Source organism: Scyliorhinus torazame, chromosome 4 (genome assembly GCF_047496885.1).
Source record: "Scyliorhinus torazame isolate Kashiwa2021f chromosome 4, sScyTor2.1, whole genome shotgun sequence".
In the NCBI taxonomy this organism is placed as follows: Eukaryota; Metazoa; Chordata; class Chondrichthyes; order Carcharhiniformes; family Scyliorhinidae; genus Scyliorhinus; species Scyliorhinus torazame.
Genome location: NC_092710.1, coordinates 180284894 through 180303070, shown reverse-complemented (window position 1 = coordinate 180303070; position 18177 = coordinate 180284894). Strand labels below are relative to the sequence as shown.

Genomic DNA, 18177 nt, shown 5'->3' with positions numbered 1-18177 from the left:
GGCCTTTATTGGTAGAGGGATTGAGTTCCGGAGTCATGAGGTCATGTTGCAGCTGTACAAAACTCTGGTACGGCCGCATTTGGAGTATTGCGTACAGTTCTGGTCACCGCATTATAGGAAGGACGTGGAATCTTTGGAGCGGGTGCAGAGGAGATTTACCAGGATGTTGCCTCGTATGGAGGGAAAATCTTATGAGGAAAGGCTGATGGACTTGAGGTTGTTTTCGTTGGAGAGAAGAAGGTTAAGAGGAGACTTAATAGAGGCATACAAAATGATCAGGGGGTTAGATAGGGTGGACAGTGAGAGCCTTCTCCCGCGGATGGAAATGGCTAGCACGAGGGGACATAGCTTTAAACTGAGGGGTAATAGATATAGGACAGAGGTCAGAGGTAGGTTCTTTACGCAAAGAGTGGTGAGGCCGTGGAATGCCCTACCTGCAACAGTAGTGAACTCGCCAACATTGAGGGCATTTAAAAGTTTATTGGATAAGCATATGGATGATAATGGCATAGTGTAGGTTAGATGGCTTTTGTTTCGGTGCAACATCGTGGGCCGAAGGGCCTGTACTGCGCTGTACCGTTCTATGTTCTATGTTCTATACTCCATTCCCGATGTTAGCTTTTTATCATTCATGAGGGCCAAGTTTCCTCTGTACCATTGCATTCTACAGTCTCTCTCCAGTTAAATAATATTCAGCTTTTCTATTCTTCCTACCAAACTGGATGACTTCACATTTTCCAACATTATAATCCATTTGCCAATTTTTTGCCCTCTCACTAAACAGATCTCCATCCCTTTGCTAGCTCTTTATATCCTCTTCACAACTTGCTTTCCTACTTCATCATAGAATCATAGAATTCCCACAATGGAGAAGGAGGCCATTCGACCAATCAAGTCTGCACCGACCCTTCAAAAGACCACACTACCTAGGCCCAATCCCCCACCTTATCCCGGTGACCCCACACAATCCTTGGACATTGCAGGGGCAATTTAGCTTGGTAAATTCACCTAAACTGCACATCTTTGGACTGTGGGAGGAAACTAGAACAGACACGGGGAGAACATACAAACTCCACACCGACAGTAACCCAAGGTCGGACCCAAACCTGGGTCCCTGGCGCTGTGAGGCAGCAGTGCTAACCACTGCGCCACCGCGATGCCCCTTATACCTTTCTTTGTGTCATCAGCAAATTTGGTTGAAAGTGCTCAGTCCCTTCATCTAAGTCAAGGTGGAGAGTTAAGTAGTTGATTGGGAGACTAGGGTGCTGAATCTTAATAAAGGGAACTATGAAGATGTGAGGCGTGAGTTGGCCTTGATAGATTGGGGAGAGGTACTTAAAGGGATGACAGTGGATAGACAATGGCAAACATTCAAGGAATGCATGGAGGAACTACAGCAACTGTTCATTCCTGTCTGGCACAAAAGCAAAGGGGGCAAGAGGGCCAACCCGTGGCTTACAAAGTAAATTAGATATAGGGGGCGATTCTCCAAAATGAAGACTAAGTGTTCACGCCGTCGTGAATGCCGTCGCGTTTCACGACGGCGCGGGGATGACCAATTCTGTCCCCCACAGGGGGCCAGCACGGCGCTGGAGTGGTTCCCACCGCTCCAGTCTCCCTTCCTGGCGGCAAATGGGCACGGTGCCAACCCGCGCATGCGCAGTTGAGCCGCGCCAAGCCGTGCATGCGCGGGGGACTTCTTCAACGCTCCGGCCCCGACGCAACATGGTGTGGGGGTTCTGGGGCCGGAAGCGGAACAAAGTAGGCCTGGGGGGGAGAGGCCGGCCCGCAGATCGGTGAGCCCCGATCGCGGGCCAGACCCCATCGGACGCCCCCCCCAGTGAAGGAGCGCTTTTCCCCGCCCCACAGGACGCCCCCCCGACCCTTTGCGCAGAGTTCCCGCCAGCAGCGACCAGGGGTGAACGGCGCCAGCGGGACTCTGCTGTTTCCACGTGGTCGCTCGGTCTATCCGGGCCGGAGAACTGGCGGCCTGGCCTCGTAGAGCGGCCAGCGACCGACGCCGCGCCGATTCTCTGCACCGCGGTGCTCAGAGAATCACGCCCAATGTATCTGATACAAGGAAGAAGCATACAGATTGGCCAAGAAAAATAATAGGTCTGAGGATTGGGAGCAGTTTAGAATTCAGCAAAGAAGGACGAAGGGATTGATTAAGAAGGGGAAAGTACAGCACGAAAGGAAGCTTGCAGGAAACATAAAGACTGGTACTAAGAGATCTAGATATGTGAAGAGAAAAAGATTGATAAGAGTAATGTAGGCCCCCTACAGACAGAAACAGGGGAATGCATAATAAGGGACAAATTGAGCATTGAATACATACTTTGGTTCTGTCTTCACAAAAGAGGACACAAATCAGATACCAGAAATGTTGGAGTATGAAAGGTTTAGTGAGAGGGAAGGACTGAGGGAGATCGACATTAGTAGAGAAATAGTGCTGGGAAAATTGATGGGATTGAAGGCGGATAAATCCCCAGTACCTGAGAATCTGCATCCCAAAGTGCTGAAGGAGGTGGCTCTGGAAATAGTGGATGCATTGGTGGTCATCTTCCGGGATTCTATAGACTCTGGAACTGTCCCTGCAGATTGGAGGGTAGCTCACGTCACTCCGATATCCAAAAAGGGAGGTAGAGAGAAAGCAAGGAATTATAGACCAGTAAGCCTAACATTGGTAGTGGGGAAAATGCTTGAATCCATTATGAAGGACTTTATAGCGGAACATTTAGAAAGCAGGATCAGTCAGAGTCAGCATGGATTTTTGAAGGGAAAATCATGTTTGACAAATCTGTTGGAATTCTTTGAAGATGTAACCAGTATAGCTGACAAGGGGGATCCAGTCGATGTGGTATATTTGGACTTTCAGAAGGCGTTTGACAAAGTCCCGCAGAGTAGGGATTAATGGGTCCTTTTCAAATTGGCAGGCAGTAACTAGTGGGGTACCACAGGTATCGGTGCTGGGACCCCAGCTATTCACATTATATATAAATGATTTGTATGAGGGAACAAAATGTAACATCTCAAAGTTTGTGGATGATATCAAGTTAGCTGGGAGGGTGAATTGTGACGAGGATGCAGGGATCCTACAGCATGATCTGGACAGGTTGGGTGAGTGGGCAAATCAATGGCAGATGCAGTATAATTTGGATGAGTGTGGGGTTATTCACTTTGGAAGCAAAAACAGGAAGGCAGATTACAACCCGAATGGTTGTAAATTGGGAGAGGGGAATGTGCAGTGGGACCTGGGTGTCCTTGAGCACCATTTGCTGAAGGTAAGCATGCAGGTCCAGCAGGCAGCAATTGAAGGTCAATGGTATGTTGGCCTTCATGGCGATAGGTTTCGAGTATAGAAGCAGGGATGTGTTGCTACAATTGTACAGGGCCTTGGTGAGGCCACACCTGGAGTATTGTGTGCAGTTTTGGTCTCCTTCTCTGAGGAAGGATGTTCTTGCTCTCGAGGGAGTGCAGCAAAGGTTTACCAGATTGATTCTGGGGATGGCGGGACTGTCATATGAGGAGAGATTTACGAGGTTAGGATTGTTCTCGCTGGGGTTCAGAAGAATGAGGGGGGGATCTCATAGAGACTTATAAATTCTAACAGGACTAGACAGGGTAGATGCAGGGAAGATGTTACCAATGATGGGTGTGTCCAGAATCAGGGGTCACAGTCTGAGGATTCAGGGAAACCATTTTGGACAGAGATAAGGAGACATTTCTTCACCCAAAGAACGGTGAGCCTATGGAATTCATTACCACAGGAAGTAGTTGATGCTATAACTGTGAATATATTCAAGAGGCGGCTAGATATAGCACTTGGAAAGAATGGGATAAAAGGCTATGGAGAGAAAGCAGGATTAGGCTATTGAGTTGGATGATCAGCCATGATCGTGATGAATGGCTCGAAGGGCCAAAAGGCCTCCTCCTGCTCCTTTGATCTATATGTATGTATTAGTATGGATTGCACATAGTTGAGGCCCCAACACTGACCCCTGTGGCTACTTACAGTTTACCAACCTGTAAATGAACATTTATCCAGATTCTACATTTCCTGTGAGTTAGCCAATCTTCTACCCATGCTAATATATTACCATCAACATCATGAGCTCTTATCTTGTGGAGTAACCTTTCATCCGGCACCTTACTGAATAACCTTTGGAAGTCCAAATACACTCAGCGGGATTCTCCGAAATCGGCCAGGACTGGTCCAGGGTCACCGAGGCGAATCGCAGCAGTTGAGTGTTCTCTTCGGGCGGTGAGCGGTCAGCCGAGCTGGGGTCCTGGGAGTCCATCCAAGATGGCGGCTCCCATTGGTCGCACATGGCTGGGGGTGCACAAAATGTGCACCCCCAGGGTGCCCATCCATCGAACGTGGCGTCCGCGGGACAAGATGGCGGTGCCCGGGGGCCGCACGTGGCCCAGGAGGAGGAAGATGGTGGTGCCCGCTGACCGCACGGGGACTGTGGAGAGGTTTGTGGTGGTGGTCCGCATTCGCCACCGGAGACCGCACGGGCCTGGCATACCACCACGAAGTGACCCTTTTTATCTCATCCTTGCAGATGGATGCGCGGGCCGGGCAGCGCTGCCGGGGGTGTTTGGCCTGCCCGCAAAAGTAGCTGCGGGGCACCCTGGGGTTGCCAGGCCGCATTGCAGCACAGGTTTGTGGGGGGATGGGAAATGTCTTGGGGTCGGCTGCGGAGGGGTTCCAAACTGCCCAGGGGGCTGCCGCGCGGTCGGGAACGTAAGCGCGGGCGTTTCGGGAGGCCACATTCAGGGAGCCTGCAAGGGCCCATGCCTCCTTGAGGCCTAAGGTGTCTTTTTCCAGCAATTGCTGGTGGATTTGGGAGGACAGCATACCTGCCACGAAAGTGTCCCGGATCAAGAGTTCTGTGTGGTCGCTCGCCGAAACATGCGCGCAGCTGCAGTTTCTCCCCAACACCAGGAGCACACAATAGAATTCTTCCAGCGATTCCCCAGGGATTTGTCGCCTTGTTGCTAGCAGATGTCGGGCGTAGACCTGGTTTACCGGGTGAATATAATGTCCGTTTTGCAGCTCTAAAGCTGCATCAAAGTCGTCCGCGTCCTCAATGAGGGTGTAAATTTCTGGGCTAACCCTCGAGTGCAGGACTTGCAATTTCTGTTCTCCCGTGGGTGTGTTTTCGGCCGTTCTGAGATATCCTTTAAAACACGCCAGCCAGTGCTTGAAGGTTGCCGTTGAGTTCGCCGCATGGGGGCTGAGTTGCAGACACTCCGGCTTGATTCGGAGCTCCATCCTTTTAAATCTAGCTTATTAAATTGATGCACGATCAATGACCACTAAAGCGAGGTTGTAGTCCAACTGAAGGCTTTAATAAGCTCGATGTTTCCCTCAGCAGCTCAGGTACAGAAAGAAGGCTGCTGGGGCGGCACGGGCTCTTATACCCTGCCTTGCAGGGCGGAGCTACCATACAGCTTGACCAATAGGGAACATACACCCCAGCCACCAGTCCCACCCTCCCTCCCACCGGTGCACCTTACAGGAGGATCAGTCCTTCCGCCGGCCCCGTCTAGACCCCCCACCCACCGACGCACCCCGCAGACGCTCCCTTCCCAGGTCAACCGTTTTCCCTGTAAATAGTTACAAAACGCTGCACGGAGGTATTACGGTACCTCCATAACTATAATTTCTACCATGTTAGCATGTTGTAATATCAAGCCACCACCCCCGCCAGACTCTTTTTTAACAGGGGGTGAATGTGGTAGTCTGTGTAGAGGTATTACTGTACCTGGTAATGCTGGAACACCATTGGTAGATATTGTATGTTTCCTATTGGTCAAGCTGTATGATAGCTCCGCCCTGCAAGGCGGGGTATAAGAGCCCGTGCTGCCCCAGCAGCCTTCTTTCTGTACCTGAGCTGCTGGGGGAAACATCTAGCGTATTAAAGCCTTCAGTTGGACTACAACCTCGCTTTAGTGGTCATTGATCGTGCATCACCCCCCAGTACCTCCTCCACTCTAATCGGGGTCCCCAGCCCGTCCACTAGTCCCCCGCCTACTTTTGGGAAGGTTAGTCCGTCCAGGAACCGTTTCACCTCCTCCGAGGGTTCTGAAGTATAAAGCTTACTATAAAAGTCCCGAAATACCTTATTCAGTCCTGACGGGTCCTCCACTCTGCTCCCCTTCCCATCCACCACTCTACTTATTTCCCTGGCTGCCTCCCACTTCCTGAGTTGCTGCGCTAGCAATCTGCTGGCCTTCTCCCCATGTTCATACAACACTCCCCTCGCCTTCCTAAGTTGTTCCACGGCCCTACTCGTGGATAGCACTCCCAGTTCCGCCTGCAGTCTCCGTCTCTCCCTGAGTAGGTCCTCCCCCGGGGACCCCGCATGCTCCTCGTCTATCCGGTGAATTTCCCTAACCAATCTGTCCATTTCTGCCCTGTCCGCCCTGACCCTGTGAGCCCGAATTGAGATCAGCTCCCCCCCCCTCACTGCTGCCTTCAGCGCCTCTCACAGGGATGCTGCTGAAACCTCCCCCGTATCGTTCACCTGCAAGTAATTTTGCATACACTTCCGAAGTCTCTCACATATCCCCTCCTCCGACAGCAATCCTACGTCTAACCTCCATTGCGGGCGTTGGTAATTCACCCCCCCGACCCGCAGGTCCACCCAATGTGGGGCATGGTCCGAAATAATGATTGCCGAGTATTCCGTATTCTTTACCTCCCCTACACAGTCCCTGCTCACGATAAAAAAAGTCAATCCTAGAATATACTTTATGAACATGCGAATAAAACGAGTAGCCCCTTCCTGTCGGCTGTCTGGCTCTCCATGGGCCCACAGCCCCCATTTGCTCCATGAACTCTTTCAGCTCCCTTGCCATTGCTGGGAGCCTACCCGTTCTGGGACATGACTGGTCTAGCCCAGGGTCGAGGACCGTATTAAAGTCCCCCCCGATCATCAACTTGCGTGAGTCTAGGTCTGGGATCTTTCCCAGCACTCTTTTAATAAAGTCAGCCTTGTCCCAGTTCGGACCATATATGTTCACCAGCACCATTCTCCTCCCCTCCAGCTTGCCCATTACCATAAGGAATCTGCCCCCGCCATCTGCGATTACGCCCTTCGCCTCAAATTGAACCCGCTTATTGATCATAATTGCTACCCCCCTGGACTTAGAATCCAAGTCTGAGTGGAAGACCTGGCTGATCCAGCCCTTCCTTAGCCTAGTCTGTCAGACACTTTCAGATGCGTCTCCTGCAACATAATTACGTCCGCCTTTAGAGCCCGCAAGTGCGCGAACACACGTGCCCTTTTAGTCCCCTGACATTCCAGGTGATCAGCCTGGTTGAGGGGCACATCCCCCCCCCCCCCCCCCCCCCACGCCGGTCAGCCATAACCTTTCTTGGGCCTGCACCCGGCCCATGTACCGCGACGCTCTTGGCTCGCCTCTTGGCCGCCTCCACCCCCGACCTCCTCTCCATTACCTACTTCAGACCCCTCCCACGTCAGCAGAATAACTTCCCCCCTCCCCCCCCTTCACCCCCTAGCAACATCCCCCGATAACCCCACCCCTGCCATTCACTGGCTGTATTCTCCACCCCCCCCCCACCTGACTCCCTTGACTAGCCAATCTGCTAGCCCGGTGACTCATCCCTCCGGCGCCCACTTGTCTCACTCCCATTGTTTCCCCGACCTCATCTCCCCACTCCCCAGCACACCATGCCCCACTCCGACCCACTGGAGCAGTCTCACTAAGATGGGAAAGATCAAACAAGATGGAAACATCAAACAGCACCGCGAGGCTGCTCCAGGTACAATATAGTTCCAGCTGTGTGCACAGAAAAGTGTTAGCCCACGTCCCTTTCTGAGCATTAATAAAATAGCAACACAGTAACACAGTACCCGTATATCACCCACCGAAACAAACATAAAAACCATAGACATAAACCCCCCCCCCCCAACCAACATCTTTAATCCCCATTGCTTACCGGCCACTTTAAGTTACAATGAAGGCTCCAGCACACCCGGAGAACACGACGAAAGGTACCAACAACAGCAGAAAAAAGAGAAAAGAAAAAAAAAAAGAGCATATGAGAGGGGATCCCCTCCCCCCCCATACTCCCCGTAGGCAAAAGCTGCCCAAAAATATAACACATGGCACCTTTAAAACAATAAACAGTCGACCGTCAGTCCAGGCACAGTAGGCATCCCCCCAAACGATAACTCTCGGACCGTAGCTTGTGTCCGTGTGTCCCTTTATCGGGACCAGCCCCTGATCCCTTGTGAAGTCCATCGCTTCTTCGGGCTCGGAGAAGTAGTGGTGTTGGCCCTAATGCGTGACCCAAAGACAAACTGGGAAGAGCAGACCAAACTTCACGTGCTTTTTGAACAACACCTCCTTAACTTGTTTAAAGGCTGCTCGCCGCCTGGCCACCTCCTGGCTTAGGTCCTGGTAAATGCGAAGGACACTGTTATTCCACGTGCTGCTCTTAGCCCACTGCAACACCCGCTCCTTCTCCACAAACCTGTGGAACCTAATCACCATCGGAGGGTGGGGGGGGCCCCGGACGCACCTGTCTCGCCTGTACTCTGTGTGCCCCCTCCAGCTCCGGCGGTCGGGGAAAGGGATCAGCCCCCATCAGCTGCATCAACAGGTCCGCCACGAACGCTGTGGCATCAGCTCCCTCCGCCCCCTCCGGGAGGCCGATGATCCTCAGATTTTGTCTACGGGCTCTATTTTCCAGCTCCTCTACTCTGTCCAGCAGTCTTCTCTGTCTCTCCTTCAACCCATCGACTTCTAGCGCAGCCATTGTCTGCGCGTCTGCCTGCTCCTCCACTGCCTCCCCCAGCTCCTTAACTTTTTCGTCCTGGGCATCCAATCTCTGGTTCAATTAATCCACTGCCTTCTGAAGTGGGCCCAAGTTATCCCGCTTCAACGATTCAAAACTGCTTTTTAATCATCTGCAGCATGTTTTCCAACGCCTGCTGGATCGCTGGGTCCGAGATCCGTAGGTCCGCCATCTTTGCTCCCGGGTCAGCTTCCCCTGCACCTTGCTTTTGTCCCTTCCTCTCCCGTTTTCGCTGCTTTCTGCTCTCCCACGGTTCCATGCAGCTCTGCCCGTTCCTCAGCACCTCCGTGGCCGTCTTTCCAGCGCTCCACAGTCCCGCAAAACCTGGGAACCAGGTCCTCAAATGCCGCTGGAGTGAGAGCCACCGAATGTGCGGCTCACTCACTCATCGCCGCCACCGGAAGTCCCCCCATGTAACATTTCTGTGCATCTGGCGTTGCATGTATGCCAGACCAGGTAAGGACTGCACGTTTCCTTCCCTGTGAACTAGACGGGTTTGTTTTCTAAACATTTAGAGTAGCCAATTATTTTTCTTTCCAATTAAGGGACAATTTAGCGTGGCCAATCCACCTAACCAACATATGGTTGGGTTGTGGGGTTGAAACCCTCGCAGACACGGGAGAATGTGCAAACTCCCAGGTCAAGCATCCACCTGTTATCACTTGCACAAAGGGAACTTTTTTTTAATGGTATCTGATTTTATTTCCTTTAGATTAGCATATTCTTGTGATCTCTGGGGTGCCTAGTCTGTCTTACTGCAAATCAAAACCATCAAAACTAGGCGATTTGATATTTTATGTAATTTAATTAGGTTCCTCCTCAAATACCTTATCTCATGCAGGGCACTCCAACACAAATCATTAAGAGGTGCCAGAAGCATGAGTTTCATTGTGGTCTGGATATGTATTAGACACTTTTTGGGACATAAACATTTGAATACATTTAATACCTTCCTCTGGGCGGTTTTATACCCTTTCCTGAATGCTCAGCAACCATCCCTGCAGCACCCCCCCCCCCCCGCCCCCATTTCCCCACACACCCACCCCACCTCCCTGCATCCCACTTGGTATTAGTCTCTTTTATTTTCTCTTCATTTTTGTTTGTACACCTCCTTTGTAGCTTAGCAAACAGAAATACACATGGGTGTCCAAATGTACTCTCAGCATTTCACTGAAAGCATAACCAGCTTAAGAGGAGAGTCATATCTCTTTAATGCAATTACAGATGGAGAAATGAGTGTTGCCTTGCTGACGATACCCACACCTTGAGAAGTGAAAAGAAAACTCTTTCATCATTCACGTTATGTCTCATAACATTTTATTATTGTTTGCCTCACTGCATTTGTAAATCATTGCTCCTCAGAAACCTTGTGGGTCTCAATTTACCAGTATTGTATCATTTAGTTGGTATTTATATTGAGGAGTATTTTACCCAATGTGCAGTATTTTACATTTATCAGTAACCTTTTCTTCCACAGCTTTCTCTATTTTATCATCTGCAAACTTGCCCCTGTCAGCTTCAAGAATTTTATTTTTTTATTTTTATATTTAAAATAAATTTAGAGTACCCAATTCATTTTTTCCAATTAATAGGCAATTTAGCGTGGCCAATCCACCTAACCTTGCACATCTTTGGGCTGTGGAGGCGAGACCCACGCAAACACGGGGAGAATGTGCAAACTCCACACGGACAGTGACCCAGAGCCGGGATCGAACCTGGGACCTCAGCGCCGTGAGGCAGCAGAGTTAATCCACTGCGCCACCGTGCTGCCCGTCAGCTTCAAGAATGATAACTTGTACCAGCTATTGGCTGGACTAACAGAAGCAGTGCTGCAGGATATCAGAATGTTTTCTTCCAAGGATGAAGAGAACTAAAAATGTCGATCTTGCGTTATTGTTGCTGTACCCCCTGTTACTTACGATTAATGACATTCAACACTTCCTCAGTCCCACAACTAAATAAAGCTGTGAAAATCCATGTAACCACATGAGGAAAAATGATCGTCAGAAAATGACAACTAAAACTATAATTTAATAATCACTCTCATTTGGTAAATGCACAGGATTGGCAGTTGACATGTGGTGAAATCCATTACCCTCAGACCTGAGGGATGAATAGAAGACAATGATGAGGGCATAGATTTCCCAACCAAGTTGTCAGAGGTTTGAGAAAAAGACCACATACCTATTCAGTTAATAGAGTGATTGCAAGAGTTTCATCAATTCAGTAGTAGACTGAGGTTTTAAGCAAGTTTGAGATTGGGTTTTAGTGAAAGGGATGAGTTACTTATCTTGTTCCACTATAACTGGCCTTTCAGCAGGAGACCTACATCCCAGGTCAACTTTACCTTCTGGAAAAAGTGTGAATTTATTCTGAACAATGTAAGTAGAATGTTATACAACAAATTAAAAACAATTAAGTGCAGGTCATAGATCATTGCTTAGGTAATAAATGATATTTAGGCATGACTGACAGTTTTGACAATAACTGGAACAGGTTCAATAACACACAATTCTCTAATAATCTGCTTGAGAACAGAGAGAACGTGTTTCAGAACAAGTTCCAAATATTAGATTTGGCTGGATTCAGATTTTTTTTTGTTACAGCCAGTTCATTTATGATAGGAAGATTTAAATTATGTTTTTTCTCTAGTTTAAGTGAAAGGGATTTCTCTTCATATACTTCACAACCAGTCACAACCAGTTCAATGTTTTGACATTGTAAAGAAATCCTTTGTAACTTACTTGGTAATCCTGAGGTCTGCCTGCACTGGGTTCCATTTTGATATCAGGCTTTGACCTGTGAATAAGTGCAAAATAATTGAATGGTCATAATGAGATGACGCATGATGAGGTACGTTGGTGTGCTTTCCAGTAAAATTCATCATGGTTCGCTAAATTCATCATGGTTCGCTACAAGTTCAACTGGGATCAACAATATCTTCTTCTGCACTGTATTTTCCTTTTATGGTATGTTAGTAGAAATTACAGTGTGAGAGGAAGCTAGCTAGGAATGTAAAAACAGATACCAAGAGTTCCTAGAGGTATTTAACAAAAACAAGAGTAAGTAAAGTGCTCGTTGGTCCTCTAGAAAATGACACTGGGGAGTTAGTAGTATATAATAAGGAAACGGCAGACAAAATTAACAAATATTTTGCTTCCGTCTTCACTATAGAAGATACAAAAACCATTCCGGTAATAGTGGTAAATCAGGAGTTGGAAGGGAGAGAGGAACTTGCTGAACTTAAAATCACTAGGGAAATGGTACTGGGCAAGCTGATAGAGCTGTGGGCTGATAAATCTCCAGGCCCTGATGGATTCATCCTAGGGTCTGAAAAGAGGTGGTTAATGAGGTAGTCAATGCTTTGGTCCTAATTTTCTAAAAATTGCTAAACTTTGGAAAGGATCTACTGGAAAGTAGCAAATATAAGCCCTCTATTCAAAAAGGCTGTATTGCATCGTTTAATATTCTACTTGATTAGCTTAAGGCATCTGAATTTGTGTTTTGGTGAGTATCCTGCTCACCAAAACTTAAAATAGCCGTAAGCTCCTCTTCAGGTCTTGAATTTTGGAACTTTAATGAGATAAGGAACCATGCTCCTCAGCAGCTATCCATGGGTTGGTATAAAATGAATAATTATGGTAACTGCTGGATCAAATAATTAACCGATAAGATTTTGTAGCTCGGCTTATAGATCAACTACATATTCAGAGGCCGGAAATAATTTCTGATTGTGAAGGTGTAGGCACTGAGGAACGAGGCTTGTATGGCCATAACAATGTACTTTACTTTGGGAAATAAGATTCTCTTGCGCTGGTGTCTGTTTTATAGGAGGAAATTGATGAAGTCAGCTCCCCAGATGAAAAAGAGGCCTGGGATTTGTATGATGTAAATCTGCACTATAGATTGGACGCTGTGGCACATGTCTCATTGTTGCTTCTAAGAACGCGAGTGACGTAAGTTCTCAATGCAGCAGTTACGTTCACAGTTAATGACCAAACTGCCCCTATCCTGAAAATGTTTTTGCTCTGGCCAGAGAGAACAGCAATATTTAAATATTGACTCATTGTGGAATCATGGGGGCTGATTTTTCTTTGCTCTTGGGATCATGCACCTATTCTCTGAGCATAAATGTCAGCAGAAAAATGAATAGAGACCTATGATGTTCAGAACCTGCCTCCTTTACATTGCCCTGAGATACCTTGGGCTTCCTCCAAGTGCCTCTTGAGAGGAATGGAAGCAAACAAGGTGTCAATATTCCCTGCCTCCTGCCTCAATCTCCTATGGTTGCAGATGAGAGGAAACACAATAAACTGGGACTGGGTCTGAAACTGCCGGAAACTCTTCAGGCTAGAGGCAGTCAGGTAGCAAAGCTTGAAGCTGCAATTGTGTGTGTGTCCATTCCGTTTTAGTTTTGCACCGTGGATGCAACCAGGCCTTGTACATGGTCAGCAAATTCAACGGAGCTCTGCCTGTTGAGAACCCACATTCAGAATCCTTTGCCTGCATGGTTGCCTTGGCCTGCTGTATAGATGGATGTATAAGGTTGTTTCTCTCTCCAGAATTTGAAAAGTGATTGGAAAACCAAAAGATGTAGCTCTTTTGTAGACAGGGTACAACAACAGTTATGTGGCAATGAGGCTCTAGCAGTTGGGATAAAGAAATACTGCAATTTGAATGGAACAGGCCAAACTTGGCAACTATGCTCCCAGGCAGCATCTACTTGAAGTGAGCACTGACTGCCTGGAATGCTTTCCAGGTGCTCGGATTGGATTTGGGGTTTTCTCGACTTTGCATGCGGTCGGCAACTTATCGAGAGATTGAAGATTGTAGCTGCATTGTACTGTTTGTGAGATTCTGCTGGCATTGTGGCTTTATGGAACATTTCACATTTCTTATTTTAACAGAAGCAGTATGTGTGAATGATTATTGGAATAGAACAACTCTAAATTAATCTTTAATCTGACACAAAAAAGTATTGTCATGTTAGAGTACCTTTAAGAAAAGGATGTTTATCAAATAGATGTAGTGGATGTACCTTTCAGAAATGGGTGTTTATCAAGTAGCTGCAGTGATGTCAGTGTGTGGGTGGAGCTGAGCTGTGACTCTGCTTTTACTTTCGCTTTGAGCAAAAAAGCTGGTGTGTGTCTGTGTGTTTTCGTTTCGTTTTCAGAGTTGAAGAAGCTGCAGTCACAGAAGAAGGTGCATTGATCTCTCTCTGCAATCTAAAGACTGTCTCCAGATCATTTGAGGATTTCAAAGGAATACCTGTTTCTGTTGAGAATTTAAACCTGCTGGATTTCTGTAAAAAGCGTCTTTTCGTCTTCTGGATGTTGTTCGGAAAGTTATGAAGGGTTACTTATAGAATATTGTAAATGTGGGGATTATTGGTGTTGATAGTTGTGAAGATGTTTACTGTGGGTTTATAAAGTGTTAACTGGATTCATAAATAAACATGGTTTTGTTTTAAAAGTACTTTAGATCTCTGTTGCATCACACCTGTAAAGTGGGCCCTTGTGCTCCCCATAACCACAATCTATTAAAAGTTGTGGGTCAGGTGAACTCCATGATACACTTTGGTGTTCTCTAAACCCTGGCCCATAACAGTATGTAGCTCAATTACCTCTTGTTTGAGACATTGGTGGTGACTGCAGTGACAGACGCCAGTGAGATGGTGTCTGGGTCCAAGCCCTTACCAAACCGCATAGCTTTTCTGTCCAGGTCTTCAGTTTCCAGAACAGCAGGTTCATCTGGAAGAGTCAAAGCAATTTCTGTTTAATCTAATGGAATCAAAGCTCCACACTTATCCCTATAATTATTTTCCAATCAGAAGTATTCTCCCAAATCACATTTTCTTTCAAAAACCAGCAATCAAATATATTGCCAGAATTTGCTGTCAAATTAATGATAAAGCTTACAGTGCTCACTGTTGTTTGAGGATGATGATCCAGTGACTTCAGGCGAGGGCCAGATGAGTGATTAAATTCCAATATCTAAACCTTGTTGCTCAGGTTGTGCTATTTCTCCTTCAGCTTTGATAAGCATTTCACTATATGCCACAACATTGAATTGGGTAAAGTTGCTACTGTGGATACGAATTAAACTCGCCCCAGGAGGCTGGGATTTTCCAGCCTCGCTGCGGTGGGGCGCAGCAAAATGCAAAACGTCCATTGACAGGGGTGGGGGGCGGGGGGAGTGCGGGAAGTAAGTACCCTTCTAATGAGGGAGCAGAGCTTTCAGTTTCAGGGAGCTAGGGATTGTTGAAGGCATGATCCACAAAATTAGTACGAATAAGGGACTTGATTGGAGGCATGGTTGTAGAATGGCGAGGATTTTAAAAGATCAGGAGCACCAGCTATAGTTTCAAGGGACAGTCCAATGAGAGCTCATTTCGGAGTTCTGAAGGACAAGTGGAGCATATCAATGGTTGTGGGAAGTATGTATACAGCACCAGAGTGTGACAGCAGTATCCAGAGTAGAATGGACCCGCAGGGATGGATCGTCCAGTGCAGAGTGAAATGGCCCATTGGAGGATTGGAAAGTAATACTGTAGAAATAAGCCAGATATTCAAAATGGAGGTCGCCCATTCTTAACATTTGCATTTGTTTTTATAGTTGGGGAGGAGATGAAAATTATACTTAAGATTTACAGCAATTATTCAGACCTGCAGCATGCCGAGGAGGAAGATCATTAATGTCTCTGACAATGTGTGATTTTGGGTGAGAAGGTGAGATAACTTACACGAGGGTCTGAATTTTCAGGGTGGCAAGTGCCCAGTGCCTGCCATCTTGAGCATTGGCAGGAAACACACTGACAGGCCTGCTGCCATTTCATACTCAATTGAGCCTTGACTGGCAGCAGGCAGGACATCTGTCCTCCCTTGGACAGAAGTCTCATCTTGGAGAGCTGTCGGCCAATCAGTTTGGGAAACAGCTGTCCAAGCGCAGGGCTGCAGTGTCCCGAGATCAAGATTGTTAACTTCTTCTATTCAGCACCCTGATCCAACTGCTGCCCGCCACCTTCAATTTGAGGTTGGGTGGGGGAAAGTCTCTGAGTGAATATTATGTGACCACATAATACGGGCCATGGGCAGGCTTCCCATCTGCGGCCTTGTTCACCCTACTGTGAAATCGCGTCTGGGTCATGACGGGCAGGATCCCGGAGCAATTTTATGACCCTCCCCCGCCTTGTAACCTGCAGGGGCAGGTTAAAATTCTGGCCTAATAGAGAATGGAAGTGATTATTTTGCTCAGACTAATGGGGGAGGGGGCGAGGGACGGGTAGAATGGGACCACTCTCATTGTTAGCACCGATGATGAATAGGATTTAGTTCTCGGGTGACATTAGCTAGAATAGTTAAAATCTATTTCATGGGGCTTAGGCAAATGATGGATGCATTAATTTAACAGGAAATGATCAAAGTGGGACTGAATACTCGAATTGAATTAAATTAGTCAGCAGTCACAACTGCTCAGTCAAGTAATATGCGGGACGGAATTCCCCGATCGTTCACTGGCGGCATAGTTCTCTGATCCCGCTGGCAGAGCACCCCTGCCCACGAGTTTCCTGGCAGGGCGGGGTGTCTTCAATGGGAAATTCCATTGATAGTGGCGGGAACAGAGAATCCTGCTACCAGTGAATGGAGTGTCTTCTGCCACCCAGAAACATGCACCTGGGGGCCAGAGAATCCCACCTGTGATCTTTTCATGGTGTTTTTAGGTATAGTCAGAAAGACTTTGCCTTACAATGCATACACATTGGCATATCTTTTTTGCCAAACGGAAATGGCTACCCTTTCCCTTTTATATTGTATGATCCATTGAATTGAATGTAAAACAAAGTTACTCAAGGCATGTAGACTGAGGAACGTTGAGCAGCGTACAGGCTGAAGAAATTCAGAGGGCCCAAATATAACTGTATAAATAGTTGGGCTTTGAAGGAGTTCAGTTTTGTTTGTAAAAAGGTTGGCGGAAGCCACAGAGGTGAGGAACCACCAGAATACTGAACAGAACGGACTACTGCAAAGAAGTATACCGACAACTCAACAACCAGGAACACTACAGACAGTTACCCGCAGATCCGACCGAAGAACCACCCGCCAACTCAGCAGACTGATCATTGGATCCAGACATTCAGAGCACTCAACGTGCTCTCATCCCACATACTCCCCGCGTTGGAGATCTCTACTGCCTCCCGAAAATACACAAGACCAACACACCAGGCCGTCCTATCGTATCAGGCAAGGGACCCTGTGTGAGAACCTCTCTGACTACATCAAGGGCATCTTGAAACCCATCGTACAAGGTACGCCCAGCTTCTGTTGCGATACGACGGACTTCTTACAGAAACTCAGCACCCATGGACCTGTTGAACCAGGAACATTCCTCATCACAATGGACGTCTCGGCACTCTACACCAGCAGCCTCCATGACGACGGCATTGCTGCAAAAGCCTCAGTACTCAACACTGACAACTGCCAATCTCCAGACGCAATTCTACAACTCATCCACTTCATTTGGATCACAACGTCTTCACCTTCGACAACAAGTTCTTCATCCAGACACATGGAACAGCCATGGGGACCAAATTCGCACCTCAATATTCCAACATCTTCATGCACAAGTTTGAACAAGACCTCCTCACTGCACATGACCTTCAACCGACGTTAAATACCAGATACATCAATGACATTTTTTTCCTTTGGACCCACGGCGAAGAATCACTGAAACGACTACATGATGACATCAATAAGTTCCATCACACCATCAGACTCACCATGGTCTACTCTCCAGAATCAGTTGCATTCTTGGACGCACTCATCTCCATCAAGGATGGTCACCTCAGCATTTCACTTTACCGCAAGCACACGGATAACTTCACGATGCTCCACTTCTCCAGCTTCCACACTAAACATCCCCTATGGACAAGCCCTCTGTATATACAGGATCTGCTCAGATGAGGAGGAATGTAACAGACATCGACAGACGTTGAAAGATGCCCTCGTACGAATGGGATATGGCGCTCGACTCATCAATCGACAGTTCCAACGTGCCACAGCAAAAACTGCACCGACATCCTCAGAAGACAAAAACGGGACACAGAGTACCCTTCTTCATCCAGTACTTCCCCGGGGCGGAGAAACTACAACATCTTCTTCACAGCCTTCAACACGTCATCAATGAAAACAAACATCTTGCCAAGGCCATCCCCACGCCCCCAATACTTGCCCTCAAACAACCGCGTAACCTCAAACAGACAATTGTTTGCAGCAAACAGGAGAACAGCGACCACAACACCACAGAACTCTTTCATGGCAACCTCTGCAAGACGTGCCAGATCA

General features: G+C 47.6%; 1 protein-coding gene across 12 annotated transcripts in view; it reads right to left on the bottom strand.

Annotated features, from left to right (window-relative positions):
* The window catches only part of otofa (otoferlin a), a 532520-nt gene that overhangs the window by 174742 nt on the left and 339601 nt on the right, over positions 1-18177 (bottom strand). For all 12 annotated transcript variants that reach the window (XM_072498930.1, XM_072498920.1, XM_072498925.1 and 9 more), the window contains exons 7-8: positions 14460-14586; positions 11581-11635 (exon numbers count right to left, since the gene is read on the bottom strand). In XM_072498930.1, coding sequence (XP_072355031.1) covers positions 11581-11635; positions 14460-14586 — 182 coding nt within the window. The remainder of the gene's footprint in view (positions 1-11580; positions 11636-14459; positions 14587-18177) is intronic.